Source organism: Trachurus trachurus, assembly GCF_905171665.1.
Source record: "Trachurus trachurus genome assembly, chromosome: 13".
NCBI lineage: Eukaryota > Metazoa > Chordata > Actinopteri > Carangiformes > Carangidae > Trachurus > Trachurus trachurus.
In genome coordinates, this window is record NC_139892.1 from 32,782,687 (window position 1) to 32,806,335 (window position 23,649).

The following is a 23,649-nucleotide window of genomic DNA, read 5'->3' on the forward strand; positions in this document are numbered from 1 at the left end:
ACATGCAAATAAAGTAAGTTATGGAAAATTAATAAAAACACACCTAATAAAGTAATTGTTGAAGACAGACAAATTCAGTTTTGAGACATGTCTCAACAAGACACGAGGCTGGTAACAGGGATGTGATCATTCTGTAATATTACAGTGGGTGGAGCTGTAACAATTTCACCATGTTGCAAGTTGCCATGAAAATACGTTTTTTTCTGATGCAATATGACACCATTTTCAAACTACATTTTTTTTTTTTACTTAATCCATCCATTTCTGGAATGTATTACAATTGTTCTCTTAGGAAAAGCATCACAACAACAATTCATTCATTCATATAAACTAGAGCCAGGAAGCACAAGGAGGAGACTGTTTACATGGGTGTGTAAAGGAAAGGAAAGGGAAGTTTAAGTTCTTTAGAATGAATGTGGTTTATTATTCAAGAAGGGTTGAATCAAAGGCAGCTGGACAAGTTTTCATCATGTGCGGTTTCATAGGTTAGACAGTAAATACATTCCGTTTATTATAATGGGTGACAAATGTAGCCTACGTTTTATTGATATAAGGATTTGGAAACTATCAAACTTGTCTGATACCTTGGTCAACGTTGCCTGAGAGCTCAAGTCTCCTGGGATTCCCGTTCTTTTGCAGGGTGCTGCTTCTATTCCCTTTTTCACACTAAAACAGTAGGGCGAAAAAATAACACTCTGACATTGCTTAAAATGTTGCAAAAGAGTGTTTCATGTTTAACTCTATGGTTTAACTCTATGCCTTTTGGAGATCACTTCATCTTCCACGTGTTTAAAACAGAAATTTTGACCAGGCCGTGCCCAAACTTTTGCATGCCATTGTATTTTTTTTTTATATTATATTATATATAAGTGTAGTTTATACTCCCTGGCAATAGGTGGAAGTATTGCATCATGTAGCCGGTTTTTTTCAACCATCAGAGAAGAAGTTACGCCATTTGATCAGGGATGGTCCCATAATGTGATGGCAACAAATTGTACATTATTTACTCGGACTTGTGTGACAGAAGAGTTGTATAAGTTTGATGCACGGTCGCGTTGATGCAGTTTCGTCTCATTAGTCGCTGTCAGCGGATAAAACATGAGTTAGTCAGCGCGGTGAGGAGCCGGTGGAGCCACAGACTCTGTTAGTGTGTGAATTATAAACATGTATCCCGCATTAAGTGGATGAAAGCGGCAGTAAAGTGCACGGAGGAGCGGCGGGCTGCTGCAGGCTGCAGGCTCACAGAGACGAGGACTTTACAAACCAACCGAGGGATGGGTCGGTGTGTTGTTGAAGCGGGACTACACTGTTGCAAAAAAAACACTACAGCCTCGTTTCCCCCCCGAGTCTGCTGCTTATTTGGTTGAGCGTCCCCTCCACTTCCTGTGTGAATTTAACTCCCGCAAAACCAGTTTCCACACGTCGCCCTGAGGACTGAGCTGAGCTGAGCTCCGGTGTTGTGGCCCTACTGGTTTCAAGTTAACTGGTTGCAGATGCAGATGTTTTGCGCTCCCTGAGCAGATTCGTCACAAATTCACAAACATACACAACATATTACCAGCGAGTTTCAAGCCACAATTCACATCTACCGCGGCGAATATGCTGCTGTGAGTGAGCACTAACAGTTACGTACCAGCCACATGGGGAAAAAAATAAAGTGGAGAAAAAATAATCTTCACATATTTGCGTGGGTCGGGACTCGATCTCGCTTCAGCAAAACCAATTACACCACTAACCACCTGTCTACCTCTGTGAGCCACTCAAGCTGACAGGTGGCAGCCGCTTCACTGGATATCAGTCAATTACGTCACTACAGGTAACGTTTTGACTCGAGCTGATCTGAGACAACTGGTTACCATCGGTTTGCCTTTGAAATACACGGACAATGCCTCGGTGTATTGTTCTTTTTCCTCCAGTCTAATCAACACATTCAGCGCTACACTTCTCTCCGCACAACGCTACGCACCACAACAAAGCCTGTCGTGTTGAGAAAGTGATGAACTAGCTCGGAAATACTGTCAAAATACGCTCAACAATATGTAAACAAATGCGAAACACTTGAGCCACTGCATGTGTACATGGTTGAAAAGTACTACTTGCATTTAATCACATTACTGTATTGCGAATGTTTTGTGTACTTACATTTCTTTACACTTCTCTACAGATCTTATAAAACGCACAACGTATTTATTGGCGTGCATTAAAAGAAATGTTCACTTGAAGTCGCCGTGGTTCGCGGAAGAGGTGATGTTAACCTCTGCTGTTTCTGCCTTGTGGCTATGATGCGTTCAAGGGAACAGGGCAGCGTCGGACGGATTCACAGAAAAAACTGACAAACTAAACAGTTTTGGGTCCATGGCGATCTAAATGGCAAGAAAATTATCAATCTCTATTTGAACATTAGTCCAGAATGATTTTCTGTCATAGATATGTCAGTTTTTTTTGTGAATGTCAAACTAGTTTTAATGAAAAGTATACCTTTACAAAGGGCAATGATAAAATATGTCGACACACGAAATCTAAATTTCAAACAATCGACTCACGTCCGACGCTGCCCTGTTCCCTTGAACGCATCAGGCAGAAACAGGTAGACTCGGAGCTAACTTCACCTCCTCCTCGACCACGGCGACTTGAAGTGAACATTTCTTTTAATGCACGCCAATAAATACGTTGTGTGTTTTATAAGATCTGTAGAGAAGTGTAAAGAAATGTAAGTACACAAAACATTCGCAATACAGTAATGTGATTAAATGCAAGTAGTACTTTTCAACCATGTACACATGCAGTGGCTCAAGTGTTTCGCTTTTGTTTACATATTGTTGAGCGTATTTTGACAGTATTTCCGAGCTAGTTCATCACTTTCTCAACACGACAGGCTTTGTTGTGGTGCGTAGCGTTGTGCGGAGAGAAGTGTAGCGCTGAATATGTTGATTAGACTGGAGGAAAGAGAACAATAAACACCGAGGCATTGTCCGTGTATTTTCAATGGTAACCAGTTGTCTCAGATCAGCTCGAGTCAAAACGTTACCTGTAGTGACGTAATTGACTGATATGCAGTGAAGCGGCTGTTACCTGTGAGCTTGAGTGGCTCACAGAGGTAGACAGGTGGTTAGTGGTGTAATTGGTTTTGCTGAAGCGAGATCGAGTCCCGACCCACGCAAATATGTGAAGATTATTTTTTCTCCACTTTATTTTTTTTCCCATGTGGCTGGTACGTAACTGTTAGTGCTCACTCACAGCAGCATATTCGCCGCGGTAGATGTGAATTGTGGCTTGAAACTCGCTGGTAATATGTTGTGTATGTTTGTGAATTTGTGACGAATCTGCTCAGGGAGCGCAAAACATCTGCATCTGCAACCAGTTAACTTGAAACCAGTAGGGCCACAACACCGGCAGCCAGCACACACAGAGAGAGACAGACGGACACTGTAGCTGCAGCCATGTCCCGGTCCAGTCGACGGTACAAGCCCCTGCTGCAGCAGAGCAACGGCAGCGGCTCCTTCCCCAGCTGCGACCGGGTTCGGATGCCCCGGGCCCGGGTGCTGCTGCTCTGCCTCCTCGGGTTCCTGGTGCTGGCGGTGGTGCTGGGGGTCTACCTGTCCAACGACACAGCCAGCGGACATGTCAGCCGCCTGCCCGCCGTGGACACAACCAGAGACAGGGTAAGGTAACTAAGAGTTAACAATGACAGAGAGAGGTAAACAAGATGTTGTGTTGGCTTGTGCCTCCTGTGTTTAATGTAACAGTGCACAGTAATCAGATACTGGTGGAGGGTCCATTCACTCAAGTAGGCTGCTCTGATTAAATGAGTTGAGTAACCTATTTCTGTTTTCTACCTCTACATTTCAGAGAAAAACACTCTACTTGTTTGTTCACTTCGTCTACTATTAGTTTATTTATTAGTCACTCAGAAGATTTTTCCTGTATGACCAGATTATTACATTTTATGCACTGTTAAAATTATGTTATTTGGTTAAACTTGCACCTACAGCATAGGTGTTAGTGGTGACATAGCTGAACTATGCACACAAAGCAAAGCTCTCTAAACCTAATTGATGAAAAACAGATACAGGAATAAAATGAGCAAATTAAAACATAGAAGACTATAGCATTTAAAAATGTGCATTTTATGATAAAAGATATAGAAAATAATAGAATTTTAATGGATAAACTGAATTTTAAGAAGTGATTTTAGATTCAGATGGTGTGTGTAAAAATCATATGGAAGAAGTCAGAAAAAAAAAAAAAAGTCTGTATTCAAAACTGTATTGTTCTGACTTCTTTCTTATGCTTTTTCAGCATCTAACAACTTCCGCTTTGTAGCATCAAAATAATTAATGTATCAAACTGTTGAGAGACCTGCTGCACAACCCTGAGCAGGTCTCTTCCAGGTTGCACTTGGTCGAATGTCACATACGAGACACACTCAGGTACACAACAGTATAGATATCCTCACTCAGGGGAACTATCTATCTATCTAGCTTTCTAGCCACGTGTATGTAGCCTACTGTAGCTATTTATTTATGTATGTGTCCGTATTTCCATATTTCTGCCTCTGAGTGTGGAAATAATCATGCATCCTCCATCTCTTTCGCATTAAAACCAGGAAGGATGCCGTAAACTCACTCTGCATGCATCTCAGGCCCGCATCTCATTTTCACATTTCATCCTCCAGCAAAAACCACTCGACATTATATCTCTGGTACATTCGACTCTGTATCTGATGGAGACATTGATCTGTGGTGCGTCACTGTTTCCTGCTAAGATGTCAGTTTTTCAATACTACCGGTAGTTGAATACACTTCAATTTCAACTTGTAACTTCTTTGTTATAATCTTCAACATATTTTTCATCCATTTCATGTAAATTAATCTCCTTCTAACAAGTTCTACTTTAAATCACAAAGTACTGAAAATGAAAATAACATTGTAGCTATCACTAGTAGGCTACTCCTCTGTTTTTGTTTTAGATCTGTCAGGGTATCAAAGAGTACAGCAGATTCATTCAGCAACTTCCAGTTACTGTAGCTGCCCAGGTGTGTCACTTCCCACTGGTCACATGTCCCACTTGTCCATCAGTCCCTGGACTTTTCCTCCTTCCTTTTTAGTTGAGCCGATTTCATTCATATAACCCAGCATCACAAAGTCTTTTATAATCTGTAAGTCACACACGTTGTTTTCATTATTGATTGATCTGGTTATTATTCTCTCAATTAATCACGTTTTTCTATAAGACCTCAAGTTTATCACAGTGTATGAAGAAAAATATAATTTGAAGATCTTAAAGTTTGACAAAATAGAAACAGGAATTCTTGGCTTTTTTTGCTTGAGACATGGTCACTACAATTGAGCAAGTAAAATAGATACATTCTGTCAACCAACCTTTCAATCAAGTGACTCATTGTTTTAGCCCCAAACAGGATATCAATTTTAAACTGAGATTAAGCACAAACTCCATAATACCTTAAACAGGAGCAAAAGATTGACACAACAGATCCATCACACGCATTGCTATCTCAATAGAACAAGACATCACACGCCCACTCAACACCTACCTCACCCCTCTCCCCTCAGGACGACGATACAGGGCACCGTCATAGCGACCCTTAACAAAAGGCCCAGATAACCTGGCCAGAGTGTGATAAATATGTTGTAATCTGCATGTTTTATGTGCTTGCTTTGTCTGCCTGGTGAAATGCAATGGTCATGTGAAAAAGAATTTCCCCAAAGGGACAATAAAAGTCTAAAGTCTAAAAGGGAGAGAGCCTAGAGGGACTAAATATACAGTATGTGTAAGGAGCAGAGCATCATGCAGACCTGAGAAGAGGACAAACCCTCATCAACACACACTGTTCGTCCTCCCTCTTCAGCTTTTCATGACTGATCTTGTCCTCTCTCCTCCAGCTATCCCATAAACCCAGTAAGTGCGCTCCAGCTCAAATCCGCCGTCTGGCCTCTCAGGTGGACGGCGCTCGTCTGTGGGAGACTCACCTGAGGCCCATCCTGATCGAGAGGCTCCCAGGGACCCAAGGCAGCCTGGTCGTACAGCAGGTGTGTGTGTGAAATTTACATATTCTCCTCTTCCGTGCAAAATGAACTCACTTCTTTCCCTAAGGAAGGAAGGGAGGGAGGGAGAAAGGATTGTGGAAAGAAGGAAAGAAAGATGGAGAGAGGGAACAGATTCGTTCAAGGAAGAAGGAAGGAAGGGAGGGGAAAAGGATTGTGGAAAGAAGGAAAGGAAAAAGGAAGGAAAGAAAGATGGAGGGAGGGAACAGATTCGTTCAAGGAAGGAAGAAGAAGGTAGGTAAGAAGGAAGGGAAAAGGGAAGGAAAGAAAGATGGAGTTGTATATAGGGAACAGACCAGGTTAATTGGATCAAAAGAGGAAGAAGAAGGAAGGAAGGGAAAAAGGATTGTGGAAAGAAGGAAGAGAGGAAGGAAGGAAAGGAGGAAGGATGGAAGAAGGAAACAGAACAGGAGGGTTAATCTCTGACTCTGCTCCCTCTCCTTCAGCACATCGCCTCCACCCTGTCCTCGCTGTCCGCCGGCTGGTCCGTAGACCGAGACTCCTTCAGGTCTCCGACCCCTCGGGGCCCGGTCGCCTTCACCAACATCGTCGCCACTCTGGACCCGTCTGCCCCCCGGCGGCTGCTCCTCGCCTGCCACTACGACTCCAAGCTGCTGCCCCCCGACCCGCAGGCGCCAGAGAGGGTGTTTCTGGGCGCCAGCGACTCGGCGGTGCCCTGCGCGATGATGCTGGAGCTCGCCACTTCTCTGGACGCTCAGCTTAAATCATTCAAACAGCAGGTGTGTGTGTGCGCTCAGTTGTGTTTTCCTACACGTGTCCTGACACCTAGTTGAAACAGATGCTGACAGATTGAGTTTGATCCTCTCTCCTGTGACAAAGAGTAAAAGATCTGAGACACTGACGACTGTATTTTTTTTTCCTTTTTTCTTAATTCCTCATTTTGTCTCTACGCCTCTGAGGCTGCAGCCTAGAATAAAAAACGCTGACTCTAGGCCTCTGTATTGAATGCAGCAGGCATCTGTATATAGCGGTGTCTCTCCAGAGGCTGTGCTTAACGTACTGGCTATAGGAATACACACATAATTGTATACAAACTCACATATATACACACATATATACACACTGCGACAACAGAGGAGCCGGCCTCAGTTTGCTGATTTTGTAAAGTGCATTTTAATGAGATATCCTCTCGTTTTTCCCCCCTGTTTAGAAACTCCCAGTGACTCTCCAGCTGGTGTTTTTCGATGGGGAGGAGTCGTTTGAAGAGTGGACGGCCACCGACTCGCTGTACGGTTCTCGTCACCTGGCCGAGCGGATGGCGAACACGCCTCACCCCGCGGGCCCCTCGCACGCCACCATGCTCCAGGCTGTGGTGAGGAAACTGTATTTTGGCTCGGTGCAGGAAAACACGTCCTCTACAGTCGTTTCCTCACACCCTGACGCAGACACCGGCTGAATAATGTATGATCAGGCTGAATATAGCACAAACACACAGCCAGAGTTAAGCTCAATCGCCGGAGCTCAGTCATGTTTAATGGACGAGCACCTGGTCACTGTTTTGTCTCTTGTGTAGTCATGTGTAGTAAATTTAATTTAATTTACATCTCAGAAACATATAAGATACTATGTTGAAAAGGAAAATCAATATTCGTTGACTATTTCCAACAAACTGACCGCCGTCTCCCTAGGACCTCTTTGTGCTTCTGGACCTGCTCGGCGGTCCCGACCCTCTCATAGCCAACCACTTTGACAACACGGCGCGCTGGTTCGACCGTCTGATCGCTGCAGGTAAGTGGGTCGATGACGTGATGCAACCCGATGTCAAGTGGTGTAACCAGTCTGATCTGATCCGACTATATACAGGAAAACTGATCTGGGCTCAAATGTGGAATAAATGTAATTAACTTTTACAATCTGCAACACTATGATTCTTGACAAATTTGACAAAATTTGCCACATTATTTTGAAAAAAAGCAGTGGTTTTTTCAAACAACTTTATTTAAGGCATTTTCAGTTATATAAACAAAAGTTAACATACATACATACACAAACATAACATAATCCCATACTAGTACCCTCCCTAAAAAGCAGTGTTTTTAGGATAAGTTCAATGTATTAACATTTAAATATAGAAACAGAGCAAAAATTGTATTTCAATTTAATGTTTTCAGAAGAAAGTATATTTTTATAAATACACTTAAATCCACTGTAGATGGATAAAATATTCATATTTATCTTTCTTTTGTGGTTACACCGTTGGACATTTCAGAGGCACCCGGTCTTACTTTTAATTTAAGAAAATGTATGAATGTCATTTCAAAAGACATAAAAAGAACACAAATACAGAATGTACATTTTAACAAATCGGATGCATGCTTTTAAAACAAATTTTAAAGATATTTCTGAACTGCTCATCTTGCCCAACATTATTTGTCACCGACCCAAGTACTGGCTGTGTGGTGTGTATTTAAATGGCCCTCTTATCTGTGTGTGTGCCCCTCACCCCCCAGAGAAGAGGCTCCATCGTCAGGGCCTGTTGACGTCTCACCCTTCAGAGCAGACGTACTTCAGGAAGGACGTGTATCTTGGACCCGTCCAGGACGACCACATCCCCTTCCTTCACAGAGGTGAGTGATGGCACCAGTTGGGTTTCCATCCAGCACGCACATGTTGGATGGAGACGACGTCTATGTGTGTGTGTGGAGTCATGCACTGTGGAGTATTTTTTACTACCATTTATAGTTTGACTGGTGCCCCGTAGTCGGTGGATGGAAATGCACAGTTCAGTTCAGTCAGTTTTACTTGATGGGAATGTTTTGACGTTTGGGTAAGATTTGTGGTGTATCTGGATGGAAACCTGGCCCCAAACAGCCACATAATTTACAACCAGTGCGGTGACATGCTCCTGCAGATTCTTCCTACACAGCATTAGGAGGATGCACCAGGGAGGAGCAGCCCAGGTGCTCGGCCAGGCATTTGTCATGTTCTGTCTCTGGACTAATGCAGTGTCCGCCACCAGACTCCTGCAGCTAGTCCAGAGAGCTGCTCTGCTCAGCCTCTTCAGTTTCCACACTCCACTCACCTTCTCTGTTCAACACCAGCTTCTCTTTTTCAACTTTTAACGGAGGCCACAAGCTCTAGTTCTTCTGTTGAGCCAAGTGTTGCTGTGGTTTTGACCTCTTTTAACTTTTCCCCATCTCTGTGCACTGTGGAAGTAGGTGAAGTTGTACCAGAAGCTTCATTTTGTTTCTACACAGTTCCCTTTTCCAGCTCACACACAGTTCAAGACTGTGGCGCTGGATGATAGGGCACTGAAGGGAGAGTAAGCTGTTGGGCTCTGAGGAATTTATTGGTATTTTTTTAAATGAAATTATTGTCTAATTGATAAATTGAGAAAATTGTTAGCAGATTAGTCAATTTTTAAAATAACCATTATCTGGAGGCCTAATTAAGTTTACGTCCTTAACATGATGTTAAAAAAGCTGGAACCACAAATTCTTAGCATCCATCCATCCGTTGTTTATGCTGCTGCAGGGTCACGGGGGGCTGGAGCCAGTCAGCTGACATAGGATTAGGGTTGGGTACATCTGTACAGGCCTCCAGTCTGTCTCAGGGACAACATAGAGACGAGCAAGGCACACATACTGAACTACTGTGCTGCCCAAATATTTTTGTACTCTGGCTTTTATAGCCTATTTTACTTGTGTATATACATATATATATACATGTATTAGCAGTTACATTGCTTGACTCTATTTATTTCATTGTCTATTCATGTAGCCTACCAATAGGGTCGTGCTGTGATATTTGTTAGCTGCGTGTTTCCATGACGTCACTTCAGTGTGTGCTCTGATTGGCCCTCGTGGCCCACTGAATCTATTTACGATGCTTCCCCTGTCCACACCGTAGTATCTACTACCTGATGAGGGTCTCCTCAACCAGCCAATCAGAATCTCCACTAGCCAAAATAAGAGAGATTCTTTACGTTCGTACTGTGTTTCCCATGACAACAGCATGTTTTTAGCCTAGCTATCATACTGACAACTGAAATAATTACTTTCAGGTATTGTGCCTCCTCTATTACAGTTTTTCTCCATTGGTTTGGCTCATTTTCCAAAACAGAAATTACATTCTCAAAACAACATGGACAAACCTCCAAACCACTTGGCAAATGTTCACAAAATTGTACTTCTTCTCTTTTGGAATTGAAAAATAGACAAAGAGTTTTTATGTTCCTGGAGTCTAAAAGCTCATTGGTATTTACTGTACGTGTCCTCAGTGTTTACCACCTGCTGCCAGTCAGCATCACTATCCTCTTGTCTCCCTGCAGGTGTCCCTGTGCTCCACGTCATAGCCACGCCCTTCCCGCAGTTCTGGCACACGCTGGACGACACGGAGGAGAACATGCACCGTCCCACCGTGGAGAACCTGACCAAGATCATGGCTGTGTTTCTGGCCGAATACCTGGGCTTCTGATCACAGGACACAAACATGAACCTGAGGGAGTAGAGGTGAAGGCCCGTGCAGCTGTTAACCCTAACCCTCTGTCCACCGTCACCCTGGAGTCGTGGAGTACCAGTGTGTTTTTATCACACTGGTTGTGGATAAAGGACCAGGTGGACAGGAGGAGAGTGACCGGTGAAGTGAAGTGGGTGTGGCTGAACTTTACCAAAGACTTGTCCCGGCTGAACTGTCCAGCCTCTTTATTTTCATTCAATGAACAAATTGGAGACATTTGAGGAAATGTCTGAGAATGTGAAGTGGATCCAGAGTCTTAATCAAAACATTATAAAGAGCATGGTACCTGAGGGGAAGCTGGGGAAATGTGTTTGTGATTGCAAACACTCTAAATTCATATTTTTGCTTAATTCCTGTAAAAAAAAAAAAACTAAAAAGAAAAACTTAGCCTTATCCATATTATTAATAGTATTATTTTCCCCCATTAATATGATTGAGATGCACTAGTGTCTTTTTGAAGACAGACTTCACAATCATTTGAGCCCATTTGAGCAGCTGTGAACACTGTTCCTACAGTGACGATGGTGACAGCTACGTCATGTCTGTGAATAATTATCTTCATTTTAACTTCGCTCCGGTGGAGTTCCTCTTGGCCTTACTACCTGCTGTTATTAATTATATCCTGTGGCTGTACTGCACAGCTTGTCTCTGTGTAATGGTATTATAATGAAAACCCAGTGAATGTGCTTTTACGCCGCGTGAAAGGTGTAGCAAGGAGTTGAAATGGTTTTACACAGTTTGTCTCAGATGTGGTCTTCGTGCTGGGAAGTCAAACACACTGAAATGCTGACCAACGTTTTACCAGCACGGTCTCATGTTTTCTTTTAACGAGTTGAAGAGCGTGATATTGTAAATGTCTTGATTCCATGTAGGAGAAACTAGTGTGTAAGGTTGAGTGAGAGACTTTCCAAAGTGTGGCGATCCTCTGCAGGGCTTTGAAGCATATCTGTGAACTGGTATGTTGATGTTAATCCAGCCATATGACGCTTAATTTTAATGTCTATCCTGTATTGTGTTCCATGTTTAAAGGGATAGTTCAACATTTTGTCAAATTGGCCCATTGCCATAATCCCTATAGTCATAGCAGTATAGGTTTGTTACCTTTAATTGTCGGTGCAAGCTATTTTTAGAACGGGCGGAGCAGAGCCGTGAGCTGCTCAGAGCTACGCTACGGAGGCTCATGGGATTTCTTGGTTTCCCTCATCACACTCATTAAATACACAATCCAACAACTCCAAAACACTCTGGTGGACAACTTGTGACCTGCACAACGCATGAATTTACCTCGAAAACAACTCTGTCTTGTAACGTTCCTTTATTATCTCATTGCGTGGTGAATGTGCAGGTCACGACTTGTCCTACTACAACTTACAACTTAGAACCGTTCTAAAAATAGCTTGCACCGACAATTAAAGGTAACAAACCTACTGCTATGGCAATGGGCCAATTTGCCAAAATGTTGAACTATCCCTTTAAGTCAAGGTACAATGTCTGCTGAGTCATGTTTGGTAATAAAATTGCAATATAAAACATATACACTTGCAAAAGGTTTGTTTTACTGACTCCAGAAAACAGACTTTAAATTAAAGAAGGATAAAAAGCAACGTATTGGGAATGTACAAGTAAGAAATTAAACAACAAAGTTAGAGAAGATGAGTTCAACATCTGGAGGGTTGATTCAGACGAGGCCGTCTCACACGTGATGTAGAGGAGGTGGCGGGTGAGAGAGGGGTGGAGGAGAGGGAGGTCTGCAGTACTGGGGATGTGGGCTCCCTGGGGGTGAAAGGTCATTATAAGAGGAGGGGTCGTCTTCTCCTCTGGAGCCAGGTGTTTGAAGACTGAAGGCAGAGCTGAGGAGCAACAGGAAAATGCAAGAGAAAGTGACATTTTGTTCTGCACCACACTTTTATATAGCCTACGTATAACACCATACTTTAACCACAAGATGGAGCTGTTAATATACCAAGAACCAGTGTAAGCTCAGTTCATCAGGTTCACCTTGGTTAAACTAAGTTGCTTTGAAGGAAGTGGGAATAGAAACAGATCAACAGCCCCACCGTGCATCCTCCTAAAGCCGAATTAACATAATTCAATAAAACTGCATAGGACTGTTGTATAAGACTGTGTTTGCCTAATGTAGGTGTGTAGGCTCCAGTGGCTGTTTATAAAAAGGGTGTACTTTAATAATTACCAGTGTGTTGTTGTTGCAGCAGAAAGTAAACAATTATAATTTCCCTTCAGTTTGTACTGACTGGGGTGGAGATGCTTCTCTTGAACCCGCTATTGATACTTCGACCTGCTCTTTTCTCAAACGGGAGACATTTTCTACATGTAACTTCCTGTAACAAAGGAAGAAGAGACGGTTGATGCCCGGCCCTGTCTCTGACCTGGTGCCGTCGCCGTTCCGGTCCCTCTGCCTGCGGTTCTTGAACCAGTTGCTGACCTGAGTGGTGGTCAGGCCGGTGGCCGCGGCCAGCTCCCGCTTCTCCCGGGTGGAGGGGTACGGTTTGTGACGGTACCACTGCCGGAGTACAGTCCGTGATTTTTCCTGTGGGAAAGTGAATCATTTATATCACACATTCATTGTCTCATTTATATTGTCTCCCTTTGTAATCAGACTTGATCTTGTGTTTGTGCACGTGGACATTTTCCTTCTCTATGTTGTTGCTTTATGTATCTGTGAAGGTGCTTTGGTTTATTTTCCAATGGGAAATGTGACGTTAAACTCCCCTTTTAAAATCCCTTTTTTTTTAAGTATATATTTTTTGGCTTTTTTGCCTTTATTTGATAGCACATAGTGAGATAAACAGGAAAGGGGGAGGCAGAGAGAGGGGGAATGACATGCAGGAAAGGTCTTTTTAAAAGTACTTAGGCTACTGTACATATTGCCATTCAGTATTTTTTCATGGTGAGTTGGTGAGTTGAGGTCAAAGCTCTTTCAAGCAAGTGTTTTGACTTTTGACTGTTTCCAACATTGTAACCTCAGTGGTGCAAAATTAGATAAATAACTAAATTAAAAATAGCTATAAAGTTGGAAAATATGCCATTACATGTAAAACTGTAAGTACGCCAACTTTTGAGTATGTGAGTCTACAACATAAACCCATATCTTAGAGGAGGATCAAGTCTGAACCTGTACACTAAGTTGTTATACCCTAACTGGAGATGTCATAAATAGGAAAGAGTGAAATATTGCACACTGAAGTATAACAGTATAAACTCCTATAAATGTGCATAGTTTGTATAGTATTTGAGTATTTGTATTACTTTACTCTCTTTCCAGTCTGCCTCTTAAACAACTGAACACATTTCACAAGTTGTACAGCTGTTTAACTACACACCAGCTGGCTCAGTGACAGTTGGGCAGCCTTGTTTTCACAGTGTGTAAGCCTCAGTCTACCTTGAAGCAGTAGTTGGTCTCCTCTCCGTCCCAGATGGTGTGTGGTAAAGGGAACTTTCGTCTGACGCGATACTTCCCCACGGCCCCCAGGGGCTGGCCCCTCTGCCGCTCGGCCTCCGCGTAGTGGGCTTGGAGCCAGAGCTGCTGCAGCAGCGGGTGGCTGCGTGGGGAGAAGGGGAAGCCCTCCAGCAGGGTGTAGAGGTCTGAGAAGTGCCCCTGGTGAAAGGCCACGGCGGCTTTAGCCTTCAGCACACTCTCCAGCTCCCCGGGGCAGGAGGAGGAGGAAGGAAGAGTGCGGAGGAAGCTTGCGAGATGATCCAGGCAACCTCTCTGCAGCAGGACCTCGCACACGCACGCCACCTGCTCGGCTGTGAAGATCATTGTTGTGGAAACTGGATGGCAGCCCAGAGTCTGTGTGTGAGGAGGATATCTTCTAACGACCTCTCTTAACATCAAGTTTGAAGTAAAGAGAGCCGAAGCCTCTGTGGAGCATTATGGCTCGCATGTGTGTTTATCATTACTCATCGTCATGCCCTGGGCAGAATCAAATCTAAGGTAACTTGAGACCATCAGGGTTAGAACAACACCCTGCACATCCCTCCCTCCTCTCCTGTAAACACATGCGTACACGCCCTCACACACACACACTATTTGAACCTTTTGCTGCACTGGCATTCGCCCAATGAGAGATAGAGGGAGCGTGATGGTTTGTGCACATTTGAATACAATTTTCTTGCCAAATTATAAGCAAACTCCTCTGACAAATAGTTTTTAGTGCCTGCAGCAATTCACACTCGGAACAAATGCGTGACCATTTTGTAAATGTAGTTTATTACAATATCATATAATATAAAAAAATAGAATGCATTTGAATACAAAAAAAATGAGAAAACAAGAACCTTAAGAAACACAAATGATCCCTTTCAAAACTATCAAAATAAGTTGATCAAAATACAATATCTTTGGTTAAATCTGGAGTCATATACATTGTGTGTCAGGAAGGAGAGTAACAAAAAAAAAAAATGTCCATGCTACAAACAAACATGGCTACAAATGTGCATATGCCCTTCGCCAGTTTTACTGTCAACATACTTTGGCAAGAAATGGCTCAGAAACAAAAGACAAGCTACCATATTTTACATTTATATATAACGAGCACATTTCCCTTTCTTTTTAAATGTTCAGTAAAATTCAGACGAAAACTGATTTGTCCAAGCCTTTTTAACATCTATCCCTATGGGCACTGGGAACAAATTACCTTAGAATTCCTTAGCATAGGGGTGACCTATTTAAAAAATGAGTATTAACGACCTCATTATCAACTTAATACCTGTAGTCTGAGATTGTGAAAACCTCAGTTTGTACAACAATGTAACCTTCCAAGTGAAAATGAATATCATTTCCTATCAGCCCCCACCCACCCAAAAGGACTCATTTTCTTTCAGTTAAAAACTAAAAACTGATTGGTACATGCTTTAAATAGATTAAATGTACAAAAGAGACAAACAACAAACATCCTAGGAAAAAATAAAACACAGCACATAGGCCATTATTGTAACTAGATGTGATACTGAAGTATATTTTTGTGTACCATAATTGGCCAAAGATTTGACCGCTGCCTGTGTTATGACAGTAGAGAGCTCATACAATGACAAGCGACATTAGAGGTTTTAATCGAAGGAGCTATTCCATCAGTTCATTCACAAGAGATTTTATCAGGAAATCAATATTCTGTTTTCTGATTTACCTCTGTAGCTTTTTTTTTTTTTTAGCTTTAAGTGGCGACTGGCAAGGTCCAATTGATAAAAACGAGTCGTACCACTGTCATAACTACATGGCAGCGCAGCGTAAACATTGTGTGTGTGAAATGTGCAAAATATACAAATAAAAAAAGAAGGAGCTTTAACTGCGCAACCAAAAACTGTCACATAAACAGATACAGAAATGTTGGTGTTTCAAAAACCTCAAAACATTTTTTTTTTTTTTCAAAACCGTCACACCTGTAAGCTTTAAAATAAGGCACTTAATCAACAATATCAACGGACAGAGAGTTTGGATACATGTGACAGCAAATGGCCGCTTAGTGGGATCACAGCAAACGTTTTAGTGTAACCAACTGTCATGCTTCATTTGAAAGCTCAGTCTTTTCAAAGCTCCTTTTTTCATCTCCCAAGTGCACTGGCTTTTTTTGAGGAAGCAACTGTGCTACTTAGTGTCCTGTAAAGTACTAAACATGCATTGCATAGAGTATAAACCCTTTTATTTCCTGTGGTATCTTTTTTTTTTTTTTTTTTTTTTACTGATGTGGGGCAGCACTCTGTAGAAAGTTGAAAGATGAAAAGTAGGCTGCATGTTTTACACCCAGACTTCAGTAACATGTAGTAATAAAAACACTTTTATAGCCCTCAAAGCTATGATGTAATAATAGTGGAAGTAAAAACTAATCTCAAACGACTCAATCTTCACTTTATTCCTGGAGTGTTGGTCAAACACTGCGTTCAGGCTGTGAACAGCAACAAGAGAAAGTCTCTTCAGTTCTGGACAATAAGGTATTTGATGCAGTGAAGTGTGTCCTCAACAAACTGCTTCTATTGCCATTAAAAAAAAACAGTCAGGCATCTTTGTCTGAGGACATCTGACACCTGCAAAGACAATCTGAGACACATGTAGCAGGTTTCTCAACACCAGCATCTTGAGCTGGGCCAAGCAGACTCATCTGTGTTAGTTTGTTTGTTTGTCTAGATATAAGACAACTGGTAAGGCACATATGGATTTTAGTTAAAAAAAAAAAAAAAATTGCGAGCAGGTAAAAATGAGAAACAGTCGACATTGAACCGGCATCCTGTTTAACCCTTGGTAAGTGCCAGCTCAGGCCCGACTGAACTCGACATTTCGTTAAAGACGCTTAAGTCTGTCAGGTTTAACAATACGGAATAAAGTATTTCAGATCAATTTAACAAAAAGTTTCAATGTTTTTATCACTCTAGTTTTTCAAGACTTGGGAGTTGCTACATCGGAGGGACTACAAGCCCAGCTCGTCGTCCACAGGGACGGACTGCAGCTGAGTGAGGATCTTGGAGTCCCCGTCCATCTCCTCTGGATCCCCCAGCGGCGAGCCGGCTTCCACGTCCCGCTCCGGAGAGGGGCTTCCCAGAAGCAGCGACTCTCCGCCGGGGAGGCCTAGCAGAGCCGGGTCCACGGGCAGGTCCCCCTTACAGCGCACGTCGAACAGAGTCAGACCGGCCGAGGTGGAGAGGGGCACGGGGCTCCACGCCGGCTGGGACAGCTGGCTGCTGGGCGTGACTCCGCTGTACATGGGACTGAGGGTGAGCATGCTCTCCGGGGTGAGGGCGTTGGGCGCCGCGGGGAGGACCGAGTGGTCCAGCGTGTGAGTGTGGCTGGTTGTGGCCAAGGTCTCTGGAGCACAGTACAGGGGAGAGGAGTTGATGAAGTTCAGAGGAGACGACGTGAAGCCCGAGGCGGTGGAAGGCTGGGAGGCCACGGGGAGCGTGGAGGGAGTCAGAACGGGGCTCAGTCCGTTAGCAGGGATGGTGGACGTGTCTGGGACTGGTTTCAGGGGCAAACTGGTGAGCTGGATGCCTGCTGGGATGGTCAGAATCAGCTTACCCTGCTGGACACTCAGGTAGGGGCTTCCACCGAGGAGGAGGTTTCCTACAGGGGCAATAAATGTAAAGTAGAATGACCACAAATCATGATGGTGCAACAACGTTCAAACATTAGGTGAAACACTATGAGATTTAGCATCTTTATCAGCACCTATACAGCTTTATTATTGTATATAATTATACTGAGAGGAAGCAAACTAACTTACAGACTAATGCTTATAATAAGATGTATATATCCCATAATAAACATTTGCAGTAAGGATAAAGTAGTCAATCAAGCATGGATAATAATCTTTCTGTGTTGCTTAATTAGTATTAACTTGAAAAAAGTAATAATGCCCTGTTCAAGACTGTTCTTTCTACAGTTATTGATGCTGTATTGTTTTGCATAAGAACATGTTTCCAGGCAGTGTGATGTAATAATGCTATGGGTAAAATAACCTACTTACGGTAATAAACGTAACTGACAAACATTCATAGAAAATACTAAGGCAGAATCAATTAGCTGACGAATCAGATAACAGAAGATTGACACTTTTTTAACCTTTTTTTGTGATACTGCAAAATATTATTTTGACAGTTGTGAGTGTCTTATTATGTTATAGTAAATTGAATGTAGATTTTTGGACTGATAGTAAGACCACAAATAAGAGAAGACAACAACTTAGACCATTGTAAAATTTGATGTTGATCTGTGATTTAACATTTTATATAATTATGAAAATAACCACTAAATGATTTTTTTCTAAAAAGAAAGGTCAATAGCTTCATTCCTGAAATATTTCTGTGGGTTCTGAAAAAAATGCACCATGCATGTTGAGGATAAATCATAAGGTCAAACAATTATTTTTTGCCACATAAAGATTCAGTACACATAAATGCATACACTTACTATTAAAGGTGCAATAAACAATCTTATTATCAATTATCTCTGTTATTGTTGCCCATTATAAGTTCATGTCTAAAGATTATTTGTTTTATCTGCCCAGTAATTTAAATCCAACCAATATTCAATGTAATATCATATGACAAAAACATCACACTTGAGACAGTTGGGAGGCTGGAGCAATTTTTCCTTGTAAAACCATGAAAACATCCCATCAGTTCCCGGTGGTAACGCTACATTTCCAAATATCTAATAAAAAGTCAGTTTACCTGGCGGAGCAGAGGGCAGCTGAATGATCCCAGAGTTGAGGAGTTGCACGCCCGGGGCCATGCTGGTCGGAGGACCCACGCTCTGAATGGGCCTCAGCTGGTTTATCCTGAGCGGACCCTGTGAGACCCCTCCGGCCGCAGGAGCCGAGGTCAGGATCTGTAAGGGCACTCCGGCAGAGGGGATGGAGAGAGGAGGACCGGCGGGTACCACTTGAGGGAAGGAGATGGTGGAGGACGTTTGGATGGAGGAGACCGGGACCAGCTGGGGCATGGAGAGCGGCACCAGCTGCGTCGGCGTGGCGCCTTTGGCCTGGGGGACCGGGACCACTTGCGTTGGCGACGAGATGGAAATGACCTGCGGCGCCTGGATTTTGCCCGGCGAGGAGTTTGTGGTTTGATCCCCCAGATGCTGCGCCATCCGCTGCGGCAGCTGATTGTTGTTAAGCTGCGAGATAGAGACTATAGTTGTGGCGCCTTCGGGCAGGGATGCTGAAGTATCCTGCTGCACCAGTCTGCTGCCTGCGTTCACCGTCTGCAGGGGTTGAATAAACTGCGGAGTTGGCGAGGTGAGGGGCGACACTGGGACCAACTGAGGGCACTGGGACATCTGAGCTCCTGAAGAGTGCTGGACCAGCTGGGACACTGGGATACCCTGGATGGAGGGAACGACCTGGGGCAGAGAGAAGACCTGAGGGGTGGCGCTGCTGGACGACACCACAGAGCTGGGACAACTCAACTGGGAACCGGCTGTGGCGAAGACGACGTACTCCCCTTGCTGACCGGAGAGAGGAAGAGCGGAGCTGGAGATGACCATGCCCGCGGACGACAGGGAGGCCGGGAGGGCGAGGGACTCCTGGGTGTTCTGCGTTAAGACCAGCGAGGGGAAGCCGTTTGGGGACGACAGAGTCGGAGAAGAGGGGGATAAAGAGGACGAAGAGGAAGATACTGTCTGGCTGTTGCCTTCTGAATCAGGCAGACTGATGTAATCCATTTGATTACCACTGTCTGCCTTGGTTTGCAGCGGAAGAGAGATTATGGATGGAGGGTTGGAGAGTGATGCGTTGTTAGTGCCAAGAACAAGCGCTGGGAGACTGCTGGCCTTGGCCTCCATGGCTGAAACCTGCTCGGCCACAGAGACCGACTGCTGCTGCTGCTGCTGCTGCTGCTGCTGCTGCGGCACGCTGATGCTGGATTTGGTTATCACCTGAGCCCCGTTCAGTATCAAAGGAGGGCTGGCTGCGGCGGGACTCAGCGTGACCGTCTGACAATCGCCCAAGCTCAGCCCGTTGATGATGACACCGGCGCCCGTGCTGGATATGAGGGAGTTACCGTTGAGCAGTAAGGGCTGAGAGGCCGTTAGGAAGCCGCCAGAGCCGTTGAGGATGAGCTGGCCCCCCGCGCTGCAGGGGACCGCAGACAGGGAGATGATGGAGGCGGTGGAGCCCGCAGCCTCCTCCGGTTTGTCGGGCGCGTCGTCCATGGCGCTCGCCTCATCCTCGGTGCTGTGGTTCCCATCAGACTCACTGGAATAAAAGGGAAAAAACAAATCCTTTAAAGACATTGTTGCCATATGTTTTAAAAATATGTTTTCACTTGCATCGTTTTAATATCTTGCCACACTTAATTATTGCTCCAAATAGTTATTCAAGAGATATCACCAATCAGTCACACATTTTAAATCATTACTCTCAATCATTTTCTGCTTTACATAAAAGTCAATGAGAAATTCTCCAGCCCAGAGATTCACAGACACACAATAAAATCCCCTCTGTAATATAGATGTTCCCTCAGTGACTGCACTCTGGCCAATTCTATTATGTATTAACTGCAACACATATTGCAATGACAGCATCATATTTTAACTGTCATTTAAAAGAAATATTCAAATGTACCCTTTAAATGTGACTTGATACTATCTGTGACTTGTGGTTTCTCAGCCTGCTCTGTTTCTAAATGTCTGTCTCTGGTGATGAAACCAATAAATGAATATATTTTATCAGGCTATTTGAAGTAAACTTGTGAGACAGGATGAGCAGAGGTAACAACTTAGTGGTGACATGCGTTAGTATTAGTCAGCAGAGCATTCTATTTAAAAAATGAGTTTTCTATCTACTTAATTAGAACAACAAATTGTGAATTAAACATTTTTGCAGGGTTTTATTCAAATTAACTAAGTTTTTTTTCTGGTTTGCCCACATTTGTGTTACGTTAACATATTATAGTGTGCTGACAGATAGCATCCATTCAGCACTGTTATCAGTCATTCATTATTTACCATCCTATCTACCAAACCAAACCAAACATCTTCTGCAGTGGAGCATTACAGGCAGGTAGACAAAGCCAGATCCCTAGAAGCCTCTGCTTGGTTAATGTGTGTAGGGGAAACTATAGCATCCTGGTCATTCATGCAGATCCACTCTCTGCTTGACCACCACAGACCTGATTAGATAAGTCTGTCTCACTCTCTCTTATCTCCTTCCGACTGGCCCCCACCCCCCCTGGTGTTTGGTGAAATAATGGCTGTAAAACTCTGAGATAGCTATGAGTCTGTGTGATTTTCTCAGCTCCTCCACTCCCGGTATATGAGCTCTGCTCTAACCTCTCGGTCTGGCCCCTGCAGGCAGCCGTGCAGGCTTTCAGGAAACTTGAGCCATGGTTGGTGCCTGGATCTCACATTTCATAACAAAGCAACATGCTCTTGGTCTCAGACCTGCAGACCTGCCTGCACTGCTGTCAAAAAGCCACCTCCAAACACACCGCCTTTCTTTCACAATGCAGTGGCATTTTTCTAAATGCATTTTTGTCATTTGAAGCTTTAATGTGTACACAGTCCCTCTCTGTGCAGCCCTGAGCAGGCCTGCAGGCTTTGTTTACCATTCAGGTTTGGTCTGTTAGTGTCCCTGGCTCTACTTGTCTGATCCTCCACCTCACTAATGAACCAAAAACAAACAAACAGAAATCCCAAAGGCAGCTGCTCTACAACAATATTCCTGATGATTCCTGATGAAAGCATGATCTAAAAGACTGAACTAATGTAGTTAGTGCAGTGTGTTTGCAGGGTCTTGCCTTTTGCTGTGGGTGCCGGACGGGGTCCTGTCCCTCTGCCTGCGGTTCTTGAACCAGTTGCTGACCTGTGTGAGGGACAGCCCGGTGACTTTGGCCAGGTTCTTCTTCTCGTCCGGAGTGGGGTACCTGTTGCTCTTGTAGCACTCCTTCAGGGCGTTCCGTGACTTCTCCTTGAAGCAGTACACGGTCTCCTCTCCGTCCCAGATGGTTTTGGGCAGGGGGAACTTCTTCCTGAGCCGGTACTTGTCCACTGCGCCCAGGCTGCGGCCCCGGGACCTCTCCGCCTCCTTGTAGCGGGCTTTCAGGTACAGGTCCTGCAGGAAGCCGTGGTTAGACTGGTGGAAGTCGTGGCTCTCCAGGATGGCGTACAGCTCCTTGAATTCCTCCCGGTGAAAAGCCACCAGTGCCTGGGCCTTCAGCAGGGTCTCGTTGCCACGTAGCAGCTCGGACGAAGGAGGTATGGTGGAGAGAAATCTCCACAGGCGATCCACATTGCCCGCCTGCAGAAGGGCCTCGCACAGACATGAGACTTGGTCAGTGGAGAAACTGAGAGCCGACTTTTGGAAACTTTGGAGCAATTGTTCCGAAACTTGGACGGGATATTTCTCTTCTTTGATGTCCTGTGCCGTCGGCTCTTCTGAGCTATTCTCAGATTGTTCTGTAGACTCCAAAGACAAGGAAGCCATTTTTACTTTAACTTTTTTTTTTCCACCACTAGTTCCTCCTCCTCCTCCTCTCTCTCTCCCTCCCTCCGCAGCGCTGCGCTCGCTCCCATTCTCCGCCAGCAGACCAAACCACCAAATGTGCCTGCACACTAGCAGCTGTCACGCCCCTTTCCCGACCCGATAGGGGCCTGCAGCCTCTTTGTCAAAGGCGCTTACTGTAGGCTATTACTTTCACTGTCACAATGTATTTCACACATTAACACGTTACACCTACAGCTGCTGTTAGATAAACTTGTTCCCTATCAATAACATGGCATTTCACAAACATCTGACAAATGGTGAGAGGAGAGATAGTTCACTAGAAACTTTTTTTTTTTAATTCACTTTTAGGTCAAAATGAAAGACCTCCTACAGGATGATTTTACTGAAGTGAAACTCCACCTCTGCAGCAAAAATGTACTCAATTATATAAAGAGCTGACAGAAAATCAAACATGCTCAAACGCTGTCTGGTTCCAGCTTGTGAGGATTTGTTACTATCACATGTGACATTGTGACAATGACCTGAATATCTTTAGGTTGTAGGTGGTCAAATAAACCCCCATGTTCCCTATGATATGATTTTTAATGCTTTCTCATCAACTACTTTTGAAAAAAAATATTTTTTTAATCTATATCTATATATTTATGTATGTTTGGGTTTTTTTTTTTTAAGATAATAAATTGTAGCCATAAACAAAATTCGTTTTTTCCTGTCAATATGTTTTATTATTGGATCAGTACTGATGCATTTCACTGTTGGCAGCAGGTGGAGTAGAAGCTAATTATATCTACTCAGATAATCAACAATGCATCATATTTATAGATGATGTCAGATGATTTGCTCCTCATCTGTGACAGCTGCCGTCCTTTCCAAATCTGCAAACCACAACTGGCAACTGTTAACTGTGCTCGACATGAAAGCTACACCAGTTTACTTAAGTGCAACCGCCAATTACTTTCATCACCAGCTTTATTTCCACACTGATTATTTTCATGTGGAAAATCAATAAACTGATGAAAATATTCTCATTTCCAAAGCCCAAGGTGATTTTCTTTTCTTTTGTGTATGTGTAGGGTGTGTGTGTGTATGTGTGTGTTTGTCTGAATAAGTGTCTAAAATTCCTTCAGCTTATAGACAGAAGAAAAAGAAAA

General features: G+C 43.7%; 3 protein-coding genes across 3 annotated transcripts; 1 reads left to right on the forward strand and 2 right to left on the reverse strand.

The window, feature by feature from the left end:
* Positions 1 to 3,411: 3,411 nt before the first annotated feature.
* Positions 3,412 to 12,078, forward strand: qpctla (glutaminyl-peptide cyclotransferase-like a). The gene is made up of 7 exons (XM_083984300.1): positions 3,412 to 3,662; positions 5,904 to 6,050; positions 6,512 to 6,805; positions 7,237 to 7,398; positions 7,715 to 7,814; positions 8,537 to 8,653; positions 10,357 to 12,078. The coding sequence occupies exons 1-7, from the start codon at positions 3,441 to 3,443 to the stop codon at positions 10,500 to 10,502; spliced, it is 1,188 nt and encodes a 395-aa protein (XP_083840426.1). The 5' UTR covers positions 3,412 to 3,440; the 3' UTR covers positions 10,503 to 12,078.
* A 159-nt stretch (positions 12,079 to 12,237) lies between these two features.
* Positions 12,238 to 14,325, reverse strand: six9 (SIX homeobox 9; the record flags this gene model as incomplete). Its single annotated transcript, XM_083985742.1, has 3 exons — positions 12,238 to 12,394; positions 12,932 to 13,092; positions 13,945 to 14,325. 3 exons carry the CDS (start codon positions 14,323 to 14,325, stop codon positions 12,238 to 12,240), a joined length of 699 nt encoding a protein of 232 aa, XP_083841868.1.
* Positions 14,326 to 16,732: 2,407 nt separating this feature from the next.
* On the reverse strand, positions 16,733 to 22,504 carry six5 (SIX homeobox 5). The gene is made up of 3 exons (XM_083985583.1): positions 21,792 to 22,504; positions 18,726 to 20,248; positions 16,733 to 17,616 (listed from the first exon to the last, which is right to left on the reverse strand). Exons 1-3 carry the CDS (start codon positions 22,475 to 22,477, stop codon positions 16,967 to 16,969), a joined length of 2,859 nt encoding a protein of 952 aa, XP_083841709.1. The 5' UTR covers positions 22,478 to 22,504; the 3' UTR covers positions 16,733 to 16,966.
* Between the last annotated feature and the right edge of the window lie 1,145 nt (positions 22,505 to 23,649).

What these genes read in the sequence shown, in the direction of transcription:
- qpctla (XM_083984300.1), top strand. Translation starts at nt 3,441, where the DNA reads ATGTCCCGGTCCAGTCGACGGTACAAGCCCCTGCTGCAGCAGAGCAAC. An exon ending in TTAAATCATTCAAACAGCAG is followed by an intron (nt 6,806 to 7,236) that starts GTGTGTGTGTGC and finishes CCCCCTGTTTAG; the next exon opens with AAACTCCCAGTGACTCTCCA. An exon ending in CGACCGTCTGATCGCTGCAG is followed by an intron (nt 7,815 to 8,536) that starts GTAAGTGGGTCG and finishes CTCACCCCCCAG; the next exon opens with AGAAGAGGCTCCATCGTCAG.
- six5 (XM_083985583.1), bottom strand. Translation starts at nt 22,477, where the DNA reads ATGGCTTCCTTGTCTTTGGAGTCTACAGAACAATCTGAGAATAGCTCA. An exon ending in TCCGGCACCCACAGCAAAAG is followed by an intron (nt 20,249 to 21,791) that starts GCAAGACCCTGC and finishes CTTTTATTCCAG; the next exon opens with TGAGTCTGATGGGAACCACA. An exon ending in GCTGCCCTCTGCTCCGCCAG is followed by an intron (nt 17,617 to 18,725) that starts GTAAACTGACTT and finishes TTGCCCCTGTAG; the next exon opens with GAAACCTCCTCCTCGGTGGA.